This window comes from Notothenia coriiceps, unplaced genomic scaffold, assembly GCF_000735185.1.
Source record: "Notothenia coriiceps isolate Sejong01 unplaced genomic scaffold, NC01 NC01_scaffold00013172, whole genome shotgun sequence".
In the NCBI taxonomy this organism is placed as follows: Eukaryota; Metazoa; Chordata; class Actinopteri; order Perciformes; family Nototheniidae; genus Notothenia; species Notothenia coriiceps.
Window position 1 is genome coordinate 33084 of NW_011345873.1, and position 24900 is coordinate 57983.

Genomic DNA, 24900 nt, shown 5'->3' on the forward strand with positions numbered 1-24900 from the left:
TTTATTAGATTGATGCATGAATTTTACATGTTACATAGTATTTGTACTCTTTAGTTTTGCTGCTTTTACTGAAGTAAAAATACTACAATACAATACTAATACAAAGTACTTCTATTATCACTGAATTCCATTGGGGTTTTCTGGCAAAAAATATCTTGATATCAACGAGATATCCTGAATCAAATTAGATCTAGCAGTGAAGGGAACTAAACATACCCTGGATAAACATTTCGTGCTTTGTTGAGACCACCAGACTCAGGAATAGTTTTATCCCAGAGGCAGAACGACTGCTAAACTCATGAGCTCTCCGAAGTGCCTACATAACTTTTAAGCATTTATTTGTTCGCATTTCACATATGTATTTGTTATTAAAATAAACATTTTTTCATTCCTGTACAGTATTTCATTTTACATTCAATTTGCAGCTTATTTCATTCTATTTTACATGTATATAGTTCACTTCTCCTGCATTTCTTGCACATTGGTCACTTTAACCATTCTCTTGCCCTATTTTATTACGATTCCGTTGCTTTTTGCACTATTTCGAATTGTCTTATTGTTTTATGTCTAATCTATTTACGTTTCATTGTTCAAGTAGCCCGGGACTTAATGTTTTGTTTCCATTGCCATATCTACACTGTAGATACTGTGCAAGTGACAATAACACTTTGCATGTTGAGTCGTTTGGGCTCTCTGGCTCACCGTAGAGAGGTGGAGTTGTCACGTGATTAAAGATTGTGATTGCGGAGTTCCTGGAAGAAACAAAACAAATGACAGCTGACCAGCGGACGAGGCTCCTGCCGCCTGTCACTCTATTCGACGTGTGGACATCTTATTTTGATAAGGTAAGGAACAATAAAAAATGCTTTAAGCGAATAGAGTTGTTAGGAGAAAGACATTGAAACGAGCTAACATCTACGTGTTAGCTTAGCTTTGCATTGGTAAAGCGTCTACAGTTGTTTTGCTAACGACAGCTGGAGATTATTAACAGGGATTGGTTTTGTTTCTCCTGAAAAGTGTTCCCTAGATATTGTATCTATGCTGAAAGACATGCTAGTTGTTTCCTTGCCTTGAAAGAGACGTTTTTTTCTCAGCGGCCACAGAAGAGTGTTTTGTTTACAACCCGTGAACAGTGTTTATCTTGACAACACAGCCAGCCACTTACTGCTGCTTATCGCGGGACAGACCATGCGAGCTATTCCAGCTAATGGTTTGTTTTTGTCTTTATCCGGTTAAGGTGTGAAGATGTTGGTTGTCAGATGATCAGCAGTGTTTCCTTCCGGAGACATCTCGGTCAGCTGGATGTCAATGTGATCTGAGTTGCGTAAAAAGCTGAAAGATGGAGGCTGTAAGACCAAAGAGAACCAAAGCAAAAACCAGCGGAAAATCTCAGGTGATCAAACAGTTAATTCTTCTTTCTTTAAGGTAGAAATTCTGTGCCTGTCAAGTTGTGGTCTTGTTAGGCAGGAGGATAGATGTATTCAGTCCATTACAAAGCAAGAAAACACTTATTCTCACAGCTACAGACTAATGAGAGTATCCAATCAAACATTGTTTTATGTCTTAAGCAAAACTCGTTTTATATGACAGAGCTAATCACTGGGACACTATGCTGTTCCGATAATATCATTTTTTAGATCTGCCATATTCATGTTGTGATGTGTTTTTGTTAAGTGTTCGTGTAGAATGTCATATATTTCTTTAGTTTTCTTGTCTTCTAACATCTTGGGATCATGATGGAATTAAAAATGTCACTTTAATTTGTTATCTTTTAGATGTTATGCTTCTGTATTTGACATAATCCATAAATGAAATCAATCAATCAATCATCATGGTGTTTTCACTTTAGTCACATGCTCTTTGTCACAAGTGGAAAAAAGCTACATACCCTGAGTTACCAATTACTTTTTATTAATAATGTATTTGTATCTGATTTTGTTTTCTACATGTTTTCAGCTGGTCAGAAAGCAGAAGCAGGCCGAGGAACAGAAAGGTGCCACAGCTCCCTCAGCTGTTTGTGATGAGGCCTTCACTGACATCCCCCTCAGCCTGTCCTATCAGGAGCCAGTGGAGGAGCAACGGGACTCTGTTCAGACCCCCAAGATCACAGCACAGCCATCAGATCGACCCTCTGAGAAACATCAGACGTCCTCATCACATACTTTATCCACATCAGTTCTAAATCAGACTTTACAATCACTGCTGACGCCACAGGAGACGGTACCTCTGACAGAGTCAAAAGATGAAGAAGAGGAGGATGGGGGAGTTGCCGATCAGGGGGCCGAGCTTAAAGTAGAAGAACAGAACACTGAGTTAGGAAATGACACACAATCATGGAACCAGCCTTGTGTTTCAACTCAGTTTCAGATCCCACATGCCCCGAGTGCCCCTGCACTGTACCCATGTCTCCCAACCCTGGAGGAAGGCCCCATGATGTCGCTCTGTCAAGAAGCCGTGAAAGAGAGGGAGAAAGGACCTGCAGTGTTGGCGCTTCCTGAGCAGGAGTCCTCCCTTCCAAGTTTTCAGCTTGTTGAATCTGTTGCAGAACTTTCTAGGAGAAAACTTTACCCAGAACTACCCAAGACAGCTCCAGAAATGCAGGTACTGTGATCTCATTCACCAAGCGAGGACATCAAATTAGATTGTTCCGCTGTGGGTTGTTTTAAACAGAAAATGACTTAATGGATACAACTAGAGTGTTTATTATACTCTTGGAAATGTCAGCTTATAAATAAAAATATATCCTTCTAATGCGACTGCACATAAATTAACCAATTCAGCAGATTATTTTTGATCTCTCTGTCAATTGCCTCTACCTGTGGTTATGGTTCAAACCATATCAGTACCAATTATTTTTGATAAATATATATTCATCATTACACAACATTATAATAGCACATATAAACACATGTGAGTGCTTTTAATGCTTAGATCCAGGTAATAACATAGTGAACCATTTTCTGAACTCATTGTGTCCATGCAAACATGTGAGAAAACCTCTCTCATCTCATGTTTTTCTTTTGCAGCCGTTCTCACTGGAGCAGCTGAGTGTGTGGGAGCCTGCCGGAGGTTTGAGGGCCTTGTTAGAGGGTGTGGAAGTGTGTGCAGCCCAGTTTTGTGGCCTTGCCCGGCAGGAGAACCACGAACTGACCGAACTACTGCAGAACTACTGGCGCTGTCGTAGACAGCTTACTCAGTCACACACACAGCTCCACACACAGTCCTCGGACTGCAAGAGCACTCAGAATCGTCTCTGGAGCTTCAGAGATGAACAGCTCACACTTCAGGTATGGTGGTAAACACATAAATATAGTTTGTAGGGAAAACAACTAACTAATGTCCTTTTGCTCTAATGACATTGTTGTTATTAATACTTCTCTACAGGGTTTGTGTGCAGATCAGTCGAAGGTGTGTGGATACCACCGCTTCCAGCAGGCAGAGTTCAGTCAGAGTGTGCTGGCCGAGCTGAGCAGACTGTTTGAAGCTCGCAGTGAGCTGCTTCATCAGAAGGTGGCGCTTCATGCCTACACTGCTCTGCTGTCACGCCTCCAGGTGGAATCATACTTGTACGGCCTTCTAAAAGGTGAATACATTTCCATTCACCAACATGTTGCTCTAAAAAGTCAAGCCAATGTTGAAGTGACTTAAAATGTCATTGTAAAAAGAAGAGTAATTGTACAAAAGTCTTAGACAAAATTACTTCACTTGATTGATTGCCTCAGTAAATGTTCTCTCAAGGTCCCTTTGAAACGAGCGATTGAGAGCTTAAACTCAATCTCTATTTTCAAGTGACCACCACAATTCCTGACATACAGCCCGCGCACCAACTCTACATCAGCTATGTGTTTTATTTTTATCAGATTGTTCCGGCAGCAAAACACAGCCTTGTTCTCTCCGACCCTTGAAAGAGGCAATCAGTGTCCTGTTCAGCTTCACTCGTAGAGTCCTGGATGACACACCGTTCCAGACAGACATCCATCAATGGCTGGAGAGATTGGTACTCATACACACACAAACACATTTCTTACTCTTGGTTACATTAGTTGACATTTGTTGTTGTTCAACTGGTTGTGGTGTACTCTCCAGGTGGCGGTGCTGCTGCATGTTGGAGGGTCAGGAGAGCACCTGTACCTGCTGTGCCATCTTCTCTGCTCTCCTGCGGGGGTTGGCAAATGGGCTGCACCCTTCCTTCAGGTTAGTAACACACACACAATATATCATTTATTGTTGCCACATTAGTTGTTTTACATACTGACTGGAGTTTTCTTTCCTATTTCTGCCTCAGATACAAGTTTGGGGAAACACCAGTGGAGTGCAACACTTTATGCAAGCTCTGGCCGTCCTTATGTCACCTACAAGGTAAATATTGAACCCCATGTGGCGATTACTCTTTCTAACCCGCTCACTGTTAACAGTTCAGTATTTATTTCTTTGGTTGTCCAGGATATTCTTTCAGGTTCTAACAACCTCACATCTCTAACCAGTGACTTGTGTGTTTTGACTCAGACACCGTGCAGAGTTTCTGGGACATCTGAAGCCATGTGAGAGCCAGAGCTCAGCAGCCTCTGGACCCGCCTCTGGCAACTGGACGTTAGTGGATGAAGGGGGGGAGGAGGTATGTATAGACAGGCAATATCTGCATTTTGAGAAAAGAAACAAAACTCTGACACAGTTTTAAAACGGATAAATAAAATGGGGATAAGTCAATATGTTGGACGACTGTAGATGCTTTCATGGTAAAATGGAAAAGTTGTTAATAAGAAAACAGCCAATAACCAATTTATTTCGTCTATATGATTCCATTAAATAATAAGTAGAACACTTAATACTAAAAGAAAGTATATGTTCTGTTTTGCCTCACTAATTGCATTGCCATTATATTAAAAAATAAACAGTCTGAATGTCTCTCAAGAAAATGCGATGTGTCACTGAGGATGTCAGATGATGAATATACCGGAACGTTCCGGTCTTTGTTCTCATCTTCTGAGTCATATTTAAAGCTGTTGTATGAAAGGTGTCAAATCACCATTTAAATATCAATCTTCCTTCTTAAAAGCACGAATGCTGCCGGTACTAATGTTTTACTTAGGAACCACTTTGGGAACCTTGGAAAAATATGTTTTTTACAAAACATTAACATTTGAAGTTACCCTTCATTGAATTTGTATGTAATCATTTTGTAAACTTTCATATTTGTGTTATTCTTTTATGTATGTAATTAACATTTAGTAGCCTTCAATTGCATCTTGCTTTTAAAACGTTTTACTGCCTAACGAAGGGTCAAATAAAGCCCATCATGTGGTTCTTTTTTTTCAATATTTACAAGCACAAACAAAAGGCAACACACAAAAAACAACCACCCAAAAAACAAAAAACGTTACATACATGCTAAACTAGATAATTAACTACCAAAGACATACACTGACATGACAGCACTTAAAGCAAAGAAGTACACAAATAAAAAATAACCTTTTAACCTGCGTTTGTCTTCTCTGTGTTTAGGACGAGGACCCAGACAGCAGCTGGTTGTTGCTTTGTGAGGAGGATCTGATCTCCCTGCTCACACAGTTCCCGTTCCAGCAGCTCTATTCACACATGCTGGGGATGAGCAAGCAGGGTAAGGGAGACCGTCTGACTGTCTGTCTGACTGTCCGTTCGTCCGTCTGTTTGTCTGTCTGTCTGTCTGTCCGTCCGTCTGTCTGTTTGTCTGACTGACTGTCCGTCTGTCTGTTTGTCTGTCTGTCCGTCTGTCTGTCTGACTGTCCGTCTGACTGTCCATCTGTCTGTTGGTTTACCACTCACTGTATCAACTGACACCCTCACTTCCCCCCTAGGTGTGTACGAACCCCAGGCCTATTCCAGTCAGAAGATGATGCGTGTTTTTGCTTTTGCCTCCTCACTCATCGAAATTCTCGCTCTTGGTCTACAAACCTACAACAGGGCACGATACAGACAGCTGGTTAAACGCATAGGACACATCATACGGTCAGAGCACCAATGATATACACTAACAATGCACATGTATCATATAACCTTAAATATTCATAATGCTGTCTTATCTCTGTTTCCTCAGAATCACAGTGTGTTACGTCAGTGATCACTGGGCCCAGTATGTGAGTGTAGCTGGTGCTGGTGGATCCAGCTCTCATGGACACACTCTGTCTTTGGACAAACTGCAGGTGGAATACGACAATCTCTTCCTCAGAGCTGTTTTACATGTGCTCAGAAATAAAAGGTGAGAAATTAACCTTTGTTTTGATTTCAACTCGATTTCGTTTTTACTGAATTGACATTTATACTCTGTGGTCCTCCCTCACAGGTTGGGCATTTGGTTGTTTATGTCCGAGATGCCGTATGGGACCCTATCCAGCTCCATGCTGTGGAGGGTCCTTTATGTGATGCAGTGCGCAGAGACAGCAGGACTGGAAACTCTCGGCACTGCTAATGACACACGCTCCTGCATCCAAGCTCTTAGAGGTACCAGTATACACTCGTAACCTGGAAAAATATGATCTTTCAAATCTTAACATATTTAACTAGCATGGGCATTGTAGTGATGCTTAGATGGTACCCCACAGCTTCATCACATTTTTGAAGACTGGTGGTGTTTTACTTATCTCAAACTACTCAAACTCAATTGCTAAGACAATTCTATCTATGTATTGAATTGAAATTTTTACCATATTCAAAAAAAGTTGGTTGTGTTATTCCTCTCAGCCTGATTTTGATTGTTGCCAGTGCCACTGTAATCTTTTTCTTTCTTCTGTTACAGATCTAGAGCACCAGGACAGGTTTGAGCACTGGCTGTGTGAAGTGAACAGCTCTGATGGCATCTCCCTCCTCACTGCATTAGCACACATGGCGACACCGACTCAGCACTCTGACCCTGCATTCATCACAACCATAACTCTGCTGGTGTACCAGGTATAAAAGGAGAAAATACTAGGAGCGCCAGGTATAAAACAAAGATGTAGAGTAATTTACATTTTAAACAAAGCTGCTTTATTTACTGTATAGTACATCATATAAACACTATTCTTTTTATTAAAAAGTGCCAAGGTAACCTATGTGAAGGAGGGTATCATAGAAAAAATTGAATATTTTACAGTTAAATAACACTGGAGAAAGATTCATCATCCTGGTCCTTTGGGTGGGAACCATAAAGTATCTACATTGTTCTTTGACACTCTTTTAAAATGTTTGTTCCCAGGTGTCTTATGTGAGTGTGTCTACCAGAGAAACTTACTCTAAAGTGGGCAGGGAGTTGTTGGCTGCCATTGCTACTGCCCATCCCTTTGTCATCTCTGTTCTCCTGGAGAGACTGAGAGAGACCATCCAATCTGTGGGAATGGTTAGTATCTCTTTTCTATTTTCTATCTAAAGGAAAATATCTAATTTACCATTCACATCCAACTCATGACTTTCTCTTTTTGTGTGTTTGTGTGTTAGGTGGCTCTGTACTTGTGCAAAGAGCTGCCTCTGAGTCTGTGGCGGCCTCGGCAAGAGGAGATATGTGTGATCGGAGCCTGGCTGCTCCAGCACCCTCTGTCCACTGTGGAGAACCGGCTGGCCTGCGTCGTCCTGGAGGGTCTTCACTGGGATTACACACAGGTAGTCAGTGACTCATTGACTGTGACCAGATATCTCCAGTACAGTTATGGGTTTGTAGTTGAACCTGTTTCCTCTTGCAGGACGGCTCCTTGGCTTTGCCTTCATCTCTCCACAGTGAAGTGGCTCTGCTGGTGGCTGAAGCCTACCAGAAGTACCTCACTGACAAACCGTACAGTGGCCTGATATCAGAGGGAATCAAACAGGTGACACGCCCGCTCTTTGCTGACAGGCCTTCAGTGTGAATCACCATGGCTTGTTTCCTTTTTCACCTTTCTGTCCTCCTCCCTGCAGGTGTCTTATCTCGCCAGTGTCCTTCGTTTGGGCGTCTCTCCTGAGGCATCCTTTAGTCAATGGGCTTGGCAACTGTTGCTAAGGCTTAAGCTCCATGGCAACGCCCAGAACCCTAAAGGAGCCTGGTCCGTCCCGGCTTTGTCGTCCAACCCGCCTCCAGAGCTCACACACACTCCCAGCATGCACTCTGTTCTCAGGGCTGTAAAAGCAGGCATCCCTATTGGGTGCTACCTGTCCATTGCCATGACTACAGTGGGGCATAGGTTTGTACTCACCCACACCATGCCTGATACTTACGGTTGATTTATACATACAATTTAAATTAAAACAAACAAGGAACTTTCATTTTATGTCGATTCTGGATGTATATACAATAGGTTATGTATCTATGTGTGGATATGTATATGACAATTGTGAAACAAAGCTAACCTTGTTTGAGCCACGAACATGAATACATAAATTCATATATTGATGTATTACCATCTCTTGCTATTAATTTTATACATTCATTATACACATTATATCCCAGTCTAGCAGGAATAGCTTTAATTCAGTAATCAGCATTAGATTGTTCAATAAGTAGTTAAAAACTCCTTGTAGCTACTTTAAGTTAATTTCCTGTTGTTTTTTTTGTTTTTTTCTAGTCTGGAACACTTTTGCACTGATGGAGTCGGCTTGTTGAAAAGTCTGATACAATCTCGCCACCTGAGAGCCGCTGTGCATCTTCTCGACAACATCTTACCCCCCACCTACCCTCTCAGCTTCTACCTGCTGAATAACTCTCAGTAAGAAAGATACATCCTTCACACACAGCCCATAACATATATTTACAGTAGAAGATAATCTCCAACACTTACATTTGTTCTTTATTGCAGGTTTGTGAGTTGTATCCAGTTGTTCTTGCAGTACGACAGTGTGTGTCCTCAAGGTGTGACACAGCAGGTCACACATCGGGTCGCACCCCTCCTCACAGGAACGGCCTATGGAGACAATGTCCGACTGCTGAACAGTGTCATTCAGGTTTGTCCCAAGCTTTTATTATAATAATATATTTCAAGTCCACATCTAGGGCTCATATGAGAGAATATGCATACATGTGTTTGTTTATCTCTCAGAGTCATGTGGTGGAGAGCTCAAAGCCCGGTCGTGTTGGTGCTGCAGCGGTGCTGGAGTTTTGGTTGGGGATTTTGACTCAGCAGAACCTTTGGTACCGGGACAAAACGGTCCTGTTCCTCCTGGATCAGATCTGCTGTGCAGCATTCACACACCATCAGGAGGAATGTTTGCAGAAACTCCTGTACCAACAGCACAAGGTATTTACTCAGTGGTGTTAGAGGTTTGCATTATTTAGGGGCTTTTTAGGTCTCATAGGTGCATATGATAAATGAAGCATTGCAAACCGCCTGCAGTCACATTATAAAGATAAATATTACATTAACATTAAAGGGCCCCACATTAGAGTTTGAGAAAGAGCTAATTAATTAGGGGTGCTGAACAATTACCTTTCACTCATTAAGCTTTAAATCACATTATGGTAACATTATTATTAAAAGAAAAACGTGCCCACTAGGATTCAGTAAAATATTTCCATCAGGGGAACTTCAGGGACCTAGCACCAGGTAGTACGCACAGTTTCACAAACGATAGCTGTAACTTTTCCCATTTTTTTGGTACCTTTTGTAGAATGCCTTGGGTTACCATGGAGATCGTGGTCTGCTCTCCTCTCTGGTTGGCTGGATTGCTGGAAATGCCACGCCCTCATTCGTAGAGGGCCAATCCTTGAGTGCAGAGGTGAGGGACCCCAGAGCACCATCAGTACGTGCTAGGACTCTCGATCATATCAGTGAAGTTCTCCTCACTCGTCTGTGTGTTTGTAGGTGTGGTTCGCCTGGCTGGTGCTGAACATGGAGGGCCTGTTCGAGGAGGATTCTCAGCTCAGACGCTGTGTTGAAAATGAGCTTCTGTCTGAGCCCAACATTTCCCCTGATCAAGCCTTAAAGGTATACAGATATATACTCAAAAATGTATACATTTGTTGATTTGGACATATCAGGATTACTGTTGGTAATTTCAATAGTTTACTATCACCGGGCACTGAGAATTTACAAGATGTTTTACAATACAGCACACGAAAAAAATGTGTCCTCGATATTGCACTGTTGGACATTTTACTAAGCTAAAACAGAATACTTGCAAGGTCAAAGGGCAGTGGCATGGTAGTGAGTGTTTTGCGGTTTTGGTTATGTTTTTAACCCTGTGTCCGTGTCTGAGCCAGAAGGCGCAGCAGAGGCTGAAGCTGCCGGTCGCTCCGTCTCTGCAGCGGCTGCAGGTTTACCGCTGGGCGTGTCAGGCCTTGGCCACGCCTCCTGATCACCCCATCCTCCCCCTGGTGTGGCAGAAGTTCCTGCAGCTCTACTTCAGACAGCCGGGACCGGAGTATGGGTACGATGTTCTATCCCTAAACTACGAACTACGAAGAATCTAATTCAAATCTAAACATGTAAAACATAATTTCTGTAATCTCGGATAAGGATAACTTTCCACTATGTGTAATTTAATGGCAATTGTTTTTCTGTAGCAGTTGCCCTTAGCGTGGCTCTAATATGTGTTGGTGTCATGTTTACCATCTCATAAATGTCTTACATTTCTCCATGTGGTTGAAAATAAATATAACAGAATATATTTGATAAATGCAGAGCAAGTCTACATTCAATATTTAATGGCCCCCAAATGACCAATGTTGATATTGAGTTATTATTTATGATGTAGGCAAATAACTAATGTTGCCTCATTCTTATTCAGTTATCCAGAAGAAAGTTAAATCAAAATTGTAATTAAATATTTGAAAATATATTGATATTATAAACAGTTGTGTTTCTTCTGTATTCTGTAATGATGTATTGAGTGTGCCTGTGGTTTGAAGGGACAATTCAAGAGATGTGAACAAAGTAACTGTTTGGACATTTGGAGTAATACTTCTTTACTGTTCTTCTTGTTTATTTATGAGTTGTAAATGGTCATGGAAATTTGAAAAGTTTAAAATCCACAATTGTGTAAAGGAACCAATCATCTTTTTCTACGTGTCCTCCACCAGGCTGGCTGCAGGAGGATGTATCGGCCGGCGGTTTTTCCAGGCGTCTTCTCAGGCCGCTTTACTCAGAGACCTGAGACAGAGAATACAGGAAGTGTCTGACTTCCACCACGCAGCCAGCCAGGCCCTCAGGGTGCCCCCCCCACACACACCCTCACCAGACGGCCAGGGCGAAGAAAGCCCTGGCAGTCCTCGCCCCCCTCACCTCACTTCTCCTCATCTTCACACAGAGCTGGTCAGGTAGGTCACTGATGTTTAATGCGTGCACTCATATACACCCTTCCTGTTGTTTGGCTGCCAGTAGTGTGTTACCAGGCTTCTAAATCTCCAATGATTTGCTGCCTACAGGTTGTTTGGTGTGTTTGCCATGTGGTTGGATGATGAAAATCTACAGAAGCAGGAAGTATATCTTCCCTCTCTTCCTCCCGAGTATGAACCACACAGACTGGCACAGGTCATGCAGCGGCATCAGGTGGGTTTCTCTTTATGTGTGTTTACATTTAAGAATGAGGTACATTCTACATGTGGTACAGCGGTTGTAACAGTTTAGTAAAAACTGTCACATCATGTAGATGGTACGTTTCAGTATGTATTGTATTGTTTTGCTCTAGGAACTATGGCTGGAGTATGTGGACCAGGAACGTATGCAGTATGACGAGAGAGAGGTTCTGTCTCTGTGGGAAAAGGTTCAGAGTGAGCCCATCTTCCTGCAGGCCCAAAACCCCGGCTTCACCGACTACACCAGCCTCAAGAATGGTACACATCCAAAGTTTAATATCCAGATCCAAAAGATTACAGAAAGTTTAACTCCAGCAGATATGTAAATGTTGAACATAATAATTACTTCTTCTTAGTATTAACTATCTTTATTGTTGTGCTTTGTGTCTCTGTGCGCAGCAAGGGAGCGAATCTTGTCCAACCTGCAGAAGCATCCAGTTCCCTGTCCTGCTCCAGAGCTGCAGAAGCTAAAGCCTCCAGTAGCTGAAGTCCCCACCACCTGCCTCACTGACTCTAAAGCTGCCGCTGAACTGCTGCAGCAGGACCTCCGCATCCTGCAGGATCAGGCCAGGTACATGGGGTCCCACACATATTGAAACATCATCAGTAGGGCCAACATGCACACACAGACCTGCTGTCACTTGGTTTTACTCAAACAAAATGCTACACATTGAAACATGAAAAAAATACTTGTTCATCCTGTTGCAGGATTTCAGTTACACGTGAAGCTCAGCAGGTGGCGATGGAGCAGGAGCTGCTGGAGAGCCTTCCTCTGCTGTATAAGAACCAACCGGAGCAGGTCATCATGGCACTGGAGTGTAAAGGGAAGGGCGGGCAGCCGTGCCAGGGACCTGCAAACATCACTGTCACAGTACGACTTCTAAAACTCCCTACAAGCCACATTTTATAATTTCCTTGCCATGATCTATTAATGTGTTTGTGTTTCTTCTCTGTAACTGCGTAGTGTGAGCGCCTCCAGAGACAGGAGGCAGTGCAGACTCAGATAACGTCACTGCGCAGGGACGTCAAGAAGCTTCAAGCTGACGCCATGGCGCCTCCACCTCAGAGCCTGGCCCAGGCTGCGGTCCACACAGAGAACTTTATCACGTCAGTATAAACAGAAACTACATCACAATAAATATAATTTTTGAACGAACAAAACAAGTTTTTTGATTCTGATGATTTGACTAATGCATTTTTTTGTGTTCAGCGCTCTGGTGAATATATATAAGGCACAGAAGCTACCGGCAGTGCAGCATGTCGGCGTTTCCGCCTTCTACCAGGTGGTCTCCTTTGTGTGTGAAGACACACTGCGACATCCCCCAACACGCCAGTACCTCTCCTCATGTGTGGAGATACTGGGACAGGTGCGCATACACACACATCCACACACACAGAGCAGTACGAGATTAATTGGATTTGGAATGCACAAAGTAAATATCTACGTTTGTGAACCCTACTTGAACCAGAAACACTGCTGCTCAGGGATTAACTAGGACACAGCTGTGACTAAACAATTGCTAAAGGGGGCCGGTTTACTCTCATTACTCTGTTCAGTCTTTACAGTTATAATTGGTAACTTTATTGAAATTGACTTGTTGTCTTGTTTTCTACAACGATCAATATATCCTGACAGTCGTGCATTCCAGGATTCCAATGAGAGCCCTGGGGGAAAAGAGTAAAACATAACTCTGTTAAAATAAAGGTTTATTTTTATAGAATCACTAGCTGTAGCCTCAAATGTATAAAACTTGCTTGAATTGACTGACATTATATTCTTGTTTTGTGTCCAGGTGTTTATCCAAGGCAATGCAAATGAATGCGGTCCTGTCCTGAAACGGATCCTGGAGCACAGTCGTCTCTGCCCGCTCATTTCCCCGTTCTTCACTCCCAACTCAGCACCCACTCAGCTGGTGTTTCTCTACCAAGACGTGGTGACATCCTTACACCCTGACAGTTCTGATGTCATTTTCATGCTGCTCACAAAGGTCAGCCTGGACACAGTGAAGAAATACAATATGTCTTAAGCAGTCCAGTCACAGTAACCCCCTTTACCTCTCCCCATTCAGTTTGATTTGTCCCAGTGGCTGAATGAATCCCATCCTGTGTTTTCGGAGAGGACCCGTTTGCTGGAGTTGGTCCACGGAGCCCTCTGCGTCTGCGGGCGAGACCCTGAACCAGAATTTCTTCCACCTTTCCACCTTTTCACCAAACACTGGACCTGGCTTCTACGCCACCATTTCCCTGATCATTACAGTGACTGCCTGCGTCTTCTGATGACCAGTAAGTGTGTTTCCTTGTTGTGTGCAGATGTTTTAAACTGATTAGTCAAATGACTTATGAACCCATAAAGCCACAACTTGAACTTGAAACACAACTTTTACTCAGTCAATCATCAATTGTGTGTTTTTCCTCAAACAATTGCCTGTAGAACACTACATGAAAGGTTCAGGTCATTGGTCTTCAACAGAGGGTCCATGGCCCTGAGGTGGTCCTCAACATTTAAATATGTTGGAAAATACACATTACAGTAACATCAATCTAACTTTTAGCATTCATAAATGGACCTTTACCCATTTGATTTACACAACATCACTATTCAAATCTATCCATAATGGACATTGTCTACTTGTTGTAAGTATTATTGTTATTTTAATAGATGATATGTATACACACTAGGAAGATGAGTGTTTTATATATGGCCTCTCTTCAAGTTTTTGAAGGCCCAGTTTAATATGCAACTAATTTAAATATATAATAAGTGGGGCCATGCTCCTTTTCTCTTTCAGCTAAGTGGTTCTTGGCCTTGGCCACTGGTTCAGACTAAACACTAACTTGCAAAGACAGCAGCTATACAAAAATGTATTTGTCTCTTATGCTGTGTTAGAAATTGGCTGGTAATGCACCTAGGAGCAAGGACTGTTTGTTGCTCATCGTGTGATTCATCAAACGCATTCATCCTGAGAGCATGTCTCCTACTCATCTTCCCACCAACAAAAAATATAATGAATTAGTTAACAAAACCGAAGCGAGCTGAATCATTCTATCAAGCGACTGAATCAAATCCACTTGCCAATGTTTGTCAAGACAACTGAATGTGTTTGTGTGACAGACAAATAGACTGTTTTTGTTACCATGATATAAAATGATTCCAAATGAAGGCACAAATGCTGAGATCTATTATAGTACTTTTATTTCAAAAATATTAGATTTAGGTGTTTGATTTGCAACTTTTCTAACAAAACAAACCTCACCTCACCTTTCTTAACGTCACCAGGTTCCTCGGACCAGTTACTGAGTCCAGAGTGCTGGAAGGTGACTCTGCGAGTGCTCGGCTGTTTACCTCCGACTCGTAGTAGCAAGATCAAAGCTGAACCAGTACAGAGCACCCCTGATGTCTCCGGCCGTTCTGCTGGACCCACAGCTCCCTACAGATCCCCCATCAGCCTCTCCCATCAGCAGGTAACTCCTGTGTTAACTGTTAGACCCCAAGCCTGTGTTTCAGGTCTCAGGCTCGAAAAGGACATTTCCACAACAAATGACCATAGCTACACTTCTAAAAGGGGAAAATTAATAATCTTTTTTCTCAAAGTAATGATAAACCTGTGAGTTGGATGTAGAAAAGTCAGAATCAATATAGATGTTTTTTTATTTGAAAGAAAATTCAGATTGAACATAGTAAAAAACTGTAAATTATCCGTCCAAAAATTATTTTTTACTTACAGTGAAAACTACCCTTGGATGATGGGTTAGTAGACTAAAAGCTTTAGGAATCCAAAGTACAACATATAATAAGTACCCTGTATCTAGATTGATGCAAAACAAGTGACATTTGACCTTTTTAGAGAGGTTTAGCAAAGAAAACTCCATCTCTGGGGCCATTTGGGTGGAAATGGGCGTTTTTGCCGTTTCTCTGGAACCCATTGGTCGATTTTGATGATTGACATCTCTTTTTAACCGCTAGAGCCAATGGGATCGAGGGAAAGTTCCACATACACACACAGGTTACCAAATAAGGAGTGAGAGTGACGCGTAGCCAAAACCGGAGCTGCAACACACTCTGGCTAACATTAGCAGCTAATTTTTGTTCTCCGATTTTTGCATAAAAATTGAATTATGGATTATCAATAATTTTTTCAAAGTGACAGACACATTGCTATAACCTATGGATTAACCTTCAGCCGCGTTTTTTCTCGTTTTAATGCCATTGAACATGCTTTTTGATCAGAATAACAGCTAAAGTGAGCATATCTCCGTGTTTTGCTACCCAAAGCTACGTTGTGTGTAGTCTGTATTTGCTTCCCCTGTCACGAGTTCTGATCGCTCAGTGATGATCCTTATATTTATATAATCTATGGACTCTCAGAATGTTATCTAAGCTTGTTTGTGCAGATCCAATTAGTATATCGATCGGTATAGCTAGAGTTCTGTGCTAACAGCGTTAAGATTTTTTCGCACACGGCTAATTCAGAGGCTGTGTTTTTCTTTGCAAAAAAATAAAAAATCATCAGTTAGCTGAGTTTCTTCCCCTTACATGGATATATGAAACATTCATAGTTTATTAAATCTTAAGAAGCCCTCAGACACTGTTGCTTGCAGATGTTGCGGTTTCGGACCCGCCGAAGGGGTGGGGTCTAATAGGACAGAATCTTGCAAAATGTCTCAAAAGGTTTAAATGGCTTTATTGTCATACGCACAGCATATATACAGTGTGTATATACAGTGTAGACATGCAATGAAAAAGTCACAGGCCCCTCAAACTATGTGACATAAATATATATAAGAAATACAACTAAATAAAATACAGTAAATGCAATCATAGTGCAAGAAGAAACTGAGTAGAAATAAAATAGTGCAAGACTAATGTGTAAGTAAGGCAGGAGACGTGAACTCACTTAATATTTGTGCATATTCAGTTTGATTTAAAAAATAACAAGATGATCCAAACATAGAGTGTAAAATGAAATGCTGTACAGTGAAATAAAACACAGTTTATTGAAATAATAGATATATATATATATATGAGATGCAAACAGATGAATGGTATGAAGTTGTGAAGGCACAGAGCTCAGGAGTTTAGCACTCTTATGGCCTGTGGGATAAAACTGTCATCCTATCTCATTGAATTGTATGATGCTTAAACATTCAATATTAATCAAACTGTGTCATTTAATTGGCTTCCAACAGGTGGATGAGAGCGTTAATTGGCTGAGTGATTACTTCATGCGGAGTCGTCTCAGTAAGGCCGACCTCCGCAGTTTCGGCCTCTACTCAGCATGGACTCCCTACATCACCGAGGTGGTGTCCTTCTGGGAGCATCTGATTGGTGGTCTGATCAGCGTGCAGCTCAACAGCCTCGCCAGAGAGTCAGTGGGAAGCGTCAAAATAATGAAAAGTAACTGCCAAACGTCCTTACATTGACCTAATGTTTTACTTTGTTGTTATCCGTCAGTATAAACAAGTGAAATATGTCTTGCACTCTCACAGCTCTGCAGGACCTACACAGTAAGATCGGGAAGTTATTTAAGCCTTGGATCTTCCCTCTGGACACGGAGGATGGCGGGTAAGCATGACACTCCCTCAGCAGTCACATGGTGGGAATTGTCGTCAGTCAGGAGGATGTGACACAGAAGAGAGCACAGACAGAGACGAGTCAAGGAATCTAATTTACTCGCATTCCACAAGTTTGTCAGATTGCCTTTTTTTGTTAATGGACAGCAGGGAAACCAAGGGAATTTCGTATCTATAATACACAGTAAACATTGCAAAGAAACCATAAACATTGCACGGCTCAGAGAGAAAAGACCCCACAAATTAGTAGATCAAAAATGTCCAAGTATTTTGATAATTGGTTAAATGTTTATGAAATTGTCTTCAAAAAGTTTCATCAAATGCTTTTTCAGAATTTGGAGAATTTCTGCATTTTTCCATTTAATATATATTTAACCGAATACCTTTAAAAAAAAAACATACATACATACAGACAGACAGACATATTATTGACTAAACATTTAGCAGCATACTATTCAATAATGAAAATAATCTTTAGTTGCTGCCATAGTTGGAACTGTGATCTCAGCAGCAGTTGTGTGCTTTCCAGAAGAACAATGATGTCAAACAAAGGTGATTTTAATATCTGTGTCTCTTTGTCTCAGTAACCTGAAGTGCTACCCCTGGCTGGAGACTGACGCTGTAGCGGCAGGATGTCTGGTTGGCCTGTATGCTCAGCTCACTGACACACTGCATCACAAGTTCAGAGGTGGGTCTCCTGGAGTCCTGTGTTCACACATACCTGAGTGCTGTTAAACGAACGTACTTACTTACTGTGTGTGTGTGTGTGTGTGTGTGTGTGTGTGTGTGTGTGTGTGTGTGTGTGTGTGTGTGTGTGTGTGTGTGTGTGTGTGTGTGTGTGTGTGTGTGTGTGTGTGTGTGTGTGTGAGAGTGTGTGTGTGTGTGTGTGTGTGTGTGTGTGTGTGTGTGTGTGTGTGTGTGTGTGTGTGTGTGTGTGTGTGTGTGTGTGTGTGTGTGTGTCAGAGCGCCTGCTGCCCGGGCAAAGAGGGGCTCTGTGGCTGTGTATGATGCAGTACTGTGAGAGCTGCACGGCCCCCCGCACACCGGAGTACCTGCTCTACCTGTATCACACACACCTCCGCAGCCTGCCCTGGAGACACCTGCACCCCGACACCCAGCTGATGGAGCAGCTATTCAAAGTGAGTCACTCTACCCTCCAACTCCTCACCCTGACCCCCCTCTGGTCTAGACATGCATGACACAGGGAAGCATGTTAATTTGAGACCTCAATCCTTCGCCCATAGCTCCTATTATTAGCCTGACTGTGTCTGTTCCTGGAAACAAGTTCCTGTCTTCTAAGACCCACATAGATCTGGAGAGGCTGCAGTGCTGAATATGCACAAATTAAAAAACATTGAGTCATTACAAGTCCCACAGTTTAATAATAGTATTTGCCAATCTATGAATGGTAAAGTTAGAATAAAGGGATAGAGCTAGGCAGGCGGTGTAAATGGAATCAGTCTAATTATTGAATCAAGAGTATAATCCATTTTGATTTTTCTCTTCTCCCTGTGCCTGCAGGTTGAGCGAGGAAGTCCCAAGAGCTGCTTCCTCTTTCTGGGAGAAGTGTTATGTGAAGTAAACTGGGTCAGTGTCCTCAGTGACCACTTACAACCTCCCCCCACCTCAACGACATATCCAACTCTAACAGACATGGGTGCTCAGAAGGAGACACATACCATGCTAGTCTATCTACTTTACATGCTAGTTTTTCTGGCAAAGGAGGAACAAATCCTGAGTCAACAGGTAAATCCGGATTCTTTTTTGATTCAATTTTGGTCAGTCCTGTTGTGGCTTCTTAATTCCTTATTTCCTCCCTACCCTCCAGGACTCCCCTCTCCTGAGTCTATTGGTCCAGTCCACCTCTCTTCCTTGGCACCAACTGGACCTGTCTTCATACCAGGGCATTCTGGGATATGTTGGCACCCACTACCCGCCCTCCTTGCTGCTCAGTGCTGATTCGGCGCCTCAGCTGCTGCTGAAGTCACTGCGCAGCGCTGCTGGGCTCCACCCCTGCCCTAATGAGGCTCCACACAGGGTGAGACCAGTCCCAGACCCCCAGTTTTCTCGAGTTTACAGCACATTGGAGTTGGTTTAATCTCCCACAATTAAGCCCTGTATGAAGCAAACGGCAGCCCAGTCAAGGTTTCAAGCCCAGAAATGTATGACAGAACTCACTCAGTGATGATTTAGTATAAATGAAGTAAATCAGGCCTTTATGATACATTGGGAACTACAGTTACACTATAATAAATGGTAAAGACTTACAGCTGAGATTTCAATTTCTGAGAGTCAATTTATAGGAAGAATAGAGATAATAGCTACAATATGACTCGTTGAATGCTGTATTATACAGAAGAGCCCTCTATTCGGAAAATATAAGAATGACTCTAAATCTCTTAGAGCCCCTGCTCTGCCCCAGGCAGATACATCTAGTGTCAAAGTGAGAGGCTCGGAACATCCGTATTAAATATAGACTTGTACAATTCAGTTTTCTATGCCAGCTATGCATCACTCAGCCAAATTACATAAACACAACACCTCACAGTGGCTGTTGAATTAGAGCAGCAGAACGCAATACCCTACTTGATGATGTTTCCAAATAGATGGATTTTGGCAAAACACACTTCCAAGCTTTACTGTAAACAAAACCAAGCTACGTATGTTGTCTTTAATTTTACATTCCTGAAAATCCAGGATGTTAAAATAAGATGCCAACACAAAACATGAACATTACTTCAGGGATCAGAAATGAATACATGTATTTATTTTTGTAAAGTTGCTTTTACTTCAAAAGTGAGATTTCACCTTTCCTCTTAACGTTTAAAATATATATATTTTTTCATAAAATTAAGTGAACCACTAATAATAAAAGACAGAATGCTTAGACAATGATTGAGAAGAAAATCAAATGATACCTACATTGTAGTTTTGCAGGAGCTAAAAGTTATGGGGAAAATACTGTTGTATCTCTGTTGAATCTCAACAAACAGAAACATTTTAAACATGATAATCTGTGTTATATCTGTCAGGAGGAGACGCTGAAGGCGGGGGTGTACGTGTGCTGGTGCGTTCGGTCTCTGGTGACTCTGGAGCAGGGGGGCAGCCTCAGCCTCAGCAGCCTGGAGGCTCAGCTGGGGTCTCTCCTGGAGAGCGTCGTCACGTTCAACCCACCAGGCCAGTCGTCCTTACATTTTCCTCATAAAATCGACCACCAGATCCAAAAGTTCTCCCATCATCCTTTCTCATCACTTCCTGCTTTTCTCCCCTGCAGAGACAGGACTGGAGCAGAGGCACATGGCCTTCTGCAGTCTGTTCAGCGATGCTCTGGCTCTGCTGAATGGAGTTGGAGTCTCAACAGGAGAGGCGCTCGCTGCTCATGTCATTTCCTGGCTGGACAGGAAGGGGAGGGGCTTCCCTATCCTGCCTCTTCTCACCGCTTGCTCCCGCTGTCTTGCTTCAGTGCGACACATGACGCGGATCATGGAGGCGTGCATTACAGCATACTTCAACCACGGTAACCGACGTTTTGGTTTTATTTTGAGATCATGTTTTTGGTCTGATGTCTATCTCTCTCCAGGGAAAATCGCATATTTTATTAAACATATTTTAATAATTGTTTTAGACCGTTATTAATGGTTGACTCTTCACTTCTTTTTAACCGTTAAATTGAGATTGAAATGAAGGATTCATTGATTTTTGTTCCCCTGTGTGTTTGTTCCAGCGGAGGAGGAATCTGTGGGTTGGGGTCCTGTTTTGGCGTCGCTGCAGGTGCCTGAGCTCACAGTGGATGACTTCCTCTCTGAGAGCCAATCAGGAGGCAGCTTCCTGACGCTCTATGCCTTCATCCTGCAGCGCCTCAACTCTGAATACACAGCCACCAACGAGAGGAGGACTCTGGCTCTAGTTAACACCTGGACCAATCAGGTCTTCCCCAGGTTTGATCCCATCATTCTCTCATTTGGTTGCTTGTTATGGCTTTTAAAGTTCAATGTTCTCAGAATGTGTGCTTTGTGTGTCCAGTGGTCCAGGGGATGAAGCCAAGCTGTTCCTTTGGTGGCACAAAGCTCTGAGTCTGTCCGCGGAGCAGCTGAAGCCTCAGGCAGGCCAGACTGAAGGGTCAGGGGTCGTCATGGGTCTGTTGAGGCTGCAGACCAGGCTGCTTCAGCTGGGAGAAGAGAGGCTGAACTCTGGGCTGTTAGGAGCTATCGGTTTGGGGAAGAGGTCTCCTGTTTCAAATAGGTAAGCTCACATGCATTTTATTAACTAATAAAAACACACGTAGGCCACATAGATATCAGATATGAGATCTAGAGATATGCCAATAGAATGATTCATCCCCAATACCTAGTCTGATGTATGTCGATGGGTACCAAGTCCGATGCAATATCACTCCATTAAAAACTCAAATGTATTTCTTCTGAATTTATTTCAGATGTTTATTACTAACCCTGTTTGTTTGAGCATTTTGCGAGCTAGTCTGGTCAATTGTACTCCTCTGCTAGCGCTTGTTCTATCAGTAAAGGCAGGTGCAAAGCTAACAAGTGAGCTATCTCGCGTCTTTATCATCTCAGTTAAGAGTTGCAAATGCTTATTGATCAGGCAGGATGTACAGATTGGGTAGCAAGTCGCACTTCTTGTTGTGGTTGTTCCTGTGTAGAATACATTTGCTCTTAAATGATATGATTACATGATTTTGGATTGGTGCACATACTCTCGTACACCCCGATACCCGATCCATTGGTTGCAGTGGAGTGGTGCAGGAATGAAGTATTTTACTAGATATACCCGGAAAAATGCTCTGTGGCAAACAAACATTTATGATACTAGCATCTTATGTTTAGCAGGATAATCTCCCCATATTAACACCCTTTATGATTTTCAATGCTAACACCTTCCTGCACCAATCTTCTGGAACAACTCTAATCAGAGTGAAATATGAATTAATCCAAGTTGATAAACTGCCTGTTAATATGTATCTCATGTTCATCCAGGTTCAGGGTGGTGGTGCGCAGTCTGGCAGTGTTCCTGTCCATCCAGGTGCCGTCAGAGACCGAGCTTCGACTCCAACCCACCGGTGACTTGCAGCTCTCTGCGAAAGCACAGCAAGTATGCAACAAAACTGCAAACACAGTGTTTTCGATTTATAGTCTGCAATTACCTCCTAAAAATACCTCGTCTTTTTCCCTGGATGTAGATGCTGGGGGTGTTGGAGGCCATGCCCAGCAATAAGCAGTATGCAGAGTTAGAGGACTCTGTGAATAAAGCTGTCCAGTTCATCCGCTACCCAGGACACTGTCTCAGAGACGGACCCCGCCTGCTGGCCCTGCTCGCCAACCTCCTTTACCCGGACCTCAGATATCTGCATATTATCCGTTAACCTTGATTTTACCCCTGACACTCATCCTGGAGGCCCGAGAGGAAGTTTGTCTCCTGTGGAAAATACAGTGACCTCTGAGCTGCACAGAGAAGATTTTTCCTGAGAACAAAAGTTTTTAAGCAATGACACTGAATTGCTGTTGCTTTTATATCAGCAAAAGCCTTGTGACTCATCAGCGAGAGCTTTTGTGAGACAGATGCTGACTGCATTTGAGAAAAATACTTGGTGATGAAGGTTGAAACCAGTCGGAAGCATAAGAAAATGTTATGTGCTAATCTCTTATCCTTACTCGCACTTTGCTTTCTTCCCTCATGTTTATGCCTTGTTACTTTCTAAATAACTTGCCTGTTGGTTTGCAACACATCTGTTTTTTATTCTTGATTTTAGAGAAAGTTGCACATATTTATTGAAGCAGAATTCATTAATCAGAATTCCTCGCTGGGCTTTAGGAGTGAGTAAAATAGTTGAAGGGTCCACAGATATTTTAGAAGAGATGAAATGACGGATCTAATAGGCCTAACATCTAGTAGTACCTTTTTAAAAATGGGGGGGGGGGATATACCAGGAAATCTAGAGGTTAAATGCCTGATACATCTCAGCTGTTAATGCTAGCATCTAGCTAAAAGCTACAATCTGAAATCTCTCGATCCTAGATGCTGAACACAGGTGATAATGTTTAGTTACAGAGCATTTGCCAGTATTATGTTTCCGTCCAGCCACAAGTGCTTTCCTTGTTTCTGCCAAAGAGATGTTATTTTCATTTGCTCAGCTACTTAAAATGTCTTGACCGTGCACTCTGGTTGTTTTACCTGTCTCAGTTGGATACAAAAACTGCAGCCTGAATGGGCACATGCTCTATAAGTACCACTTACAATGTCCCGCACTACTTTGCTTCCTTATAAAGTAGTGTGTGCTCTGTTACACAAATTACTGATGCTGTTGGTATTGCTGAGAGCAGGGGCGTCACGCTGTTGGAGGTACTATGTAAATGGACTTAAATACACAAATGTTTGGGTCAATTAAGGCAGATCATTCCGTTTTTTTCCGACCTCCATACATCCAACAGTATTCACATTTGAATTTATCTTTTCAGCTCACCACTTCTGTTACTCTGTGCCATCTCAGTAACAATCGTGCTGCACTTGTGCGGCCTGAAGTTATTGCCTGTGTTATGTGGTGACTCTTAATGTCAGAAGAATTTCTTTTTTATGAGTCAGTAAGCAGGAATGGGTCTGTAGGGCTGCTGGAGGAAGGAGCTTCATAGCTGGGCTGCACAAAGGAGACAGGAATATGTTCAATAAAGAGAACTGAATGTCTCAGCTGTTATTTATCAACTCAACACAGCAATCGAGGAACATGTGTAGTACATCGAGCCTCTGAGAGACTGATCAAAACCCCGCTGACACATCACGTAACTGTTTTATGAATTGAGCTGTTAAGAATAAGTGAAAGAGACAAAAGGTCCAGACAGCAATACAGGACACAATGTGCTCAACAAACCTGACATAACACTGCAGATGGTCAAACTGAGAATAAATCTTCCTTGTCTCAAAGACGAGCGTGTGCTGTGTGTTTGTAATTGAACTGTCATCAGCATCCTGTTGTTCTCTCTCAGTGAAGGTACAGCACGTCTTCAGTTGAAAGAAGATTGTTCAGGAGGGAAGGGGGAGGGGGGGGTCTTTAAATTGTGCACAAAAACATCCAGCGTCCTCATTTAACACCAACCCAACTGTCTGGGTGAACCTCTCTTCAGGCAACTGTGGTCTCTATGGTTACAGGAAGGGTATAAGTGAGAGAGGAGGTAGAGAGGACGGGTTGTTCTGAGGCTGTGAGAGAGGAGGTGGGAGATGCTTACAGACACTTACGACTTGCTATTTTTCACTTAAAAACAGCCTCTGGTGTATTCTGTGCCCTCTATCTCCTTTTGCATACTTAATTAACCTTCTGTTCTCTCGGCTCAGGTGGTGGAGTACAGTGGAGGCAATGTTTACGTGACAGCTTGCTCCCAAAGCCTCACCTAATTTTTACTCTCTCACAAACACACACACACACACACACCACACACCCACACACACACACACACACACACACACACACACACACACACACACACACACACCCATATAGGACCCTTTGCTGAGACAGGGTATTCCTGGCAGACACATCCCTGTCTGGCAGATTCCCGTGTCACCATGGAAACCTAGCATCAGTTGTTCCTAGACAATCAGAGCCGCACGTGGTGGATCCGCTCCCCTCGGTCATCATTGGCAATAAGGCTGCAGACTTTAAACAAACACGCTGTGCGGATTGCAGAAAAACAATTATAGCCAAGTTATGCAAGACCTGCCGACAGTAATGAGGTGGTTTATTGTATTATATGTTCAGCGGTGGAGAGTCGCTAAGTGCATTTCTTAAGTACTATGCACATTTCAAGCACTTTTATTTTACTTGTCTATTT

At 42.6% G+C, this 24900-nt stretch overlaps 1 protein-coding gene across 1 annotated transcript; it reads left to right on the forward strand.

Annotated features, from left to right (window-relative positions):
- Positions 1 to 754: 754 nt before the first annotated feature.
- On the forward strand, positions 755 to 23995 carry epg5 (ectopic P-granules autophagy protein 5 homolog (C. elegans)). The gene is made up of 46 exons (XM_010773902.1): positions 755 to 845; positions 1238 to 1393; positions 1957 to 2601; positions 3027 to 3287; positions 3385 to 3583; positions 3861 to 3997; positions 4087 to 4194; positions 4286 to 4359; positions 4507 to 4615; positions 5503 to 5617; positions 5835 to 5985; positions 6074 to 6235; positions 6320 to 6477; positions 6773 to 6924; positions 7211 to 7351; positions 7450 to 7611; positions 7692 to 7814; positions 7903 to 8165; positions 8547 to 8687; positions 8778 to 8922; positions 9018 to 9215; positions 9586 to 9693; positions 9780 to 9902; positions 10178 to 10344; positions 10997 to 11233; positions 11342 to 11465; positions 11605 to 11749; positions 11891 to 12062; positions 12200 to 12362; positions 12456 to 12598; positions 12702 to 12858; positions 13285 to 13479; positions 13561 to 13774; positions 14769 to 14953; positions 16679 to 16886; positions 16979 to 17054; positions 17647 to 17750; positions 18026 to 18201; positions 18584 to 18808; positions 18891 to 19100; positions 20095 to 20239; positions 20337 to 20579; positions 20787 to 21000; positions 21086 to 21304; positions 22057 to 22171; positions 22260 to 23995. Exons 2-46 carry the CDS (start codon positions 1340 to 1342, stop codon positions 22440 to 22442), a joined length of 7749 nt encoding a protein of 2582 aa, XP_010772204.1. The 5' UTR covers positions 755 to 845; positions 1238 to 1339; the 3' UTR covers positions 22443 to 23995.
- Positions 23996 to 24900: the final 905 nt, after the last annotated feature.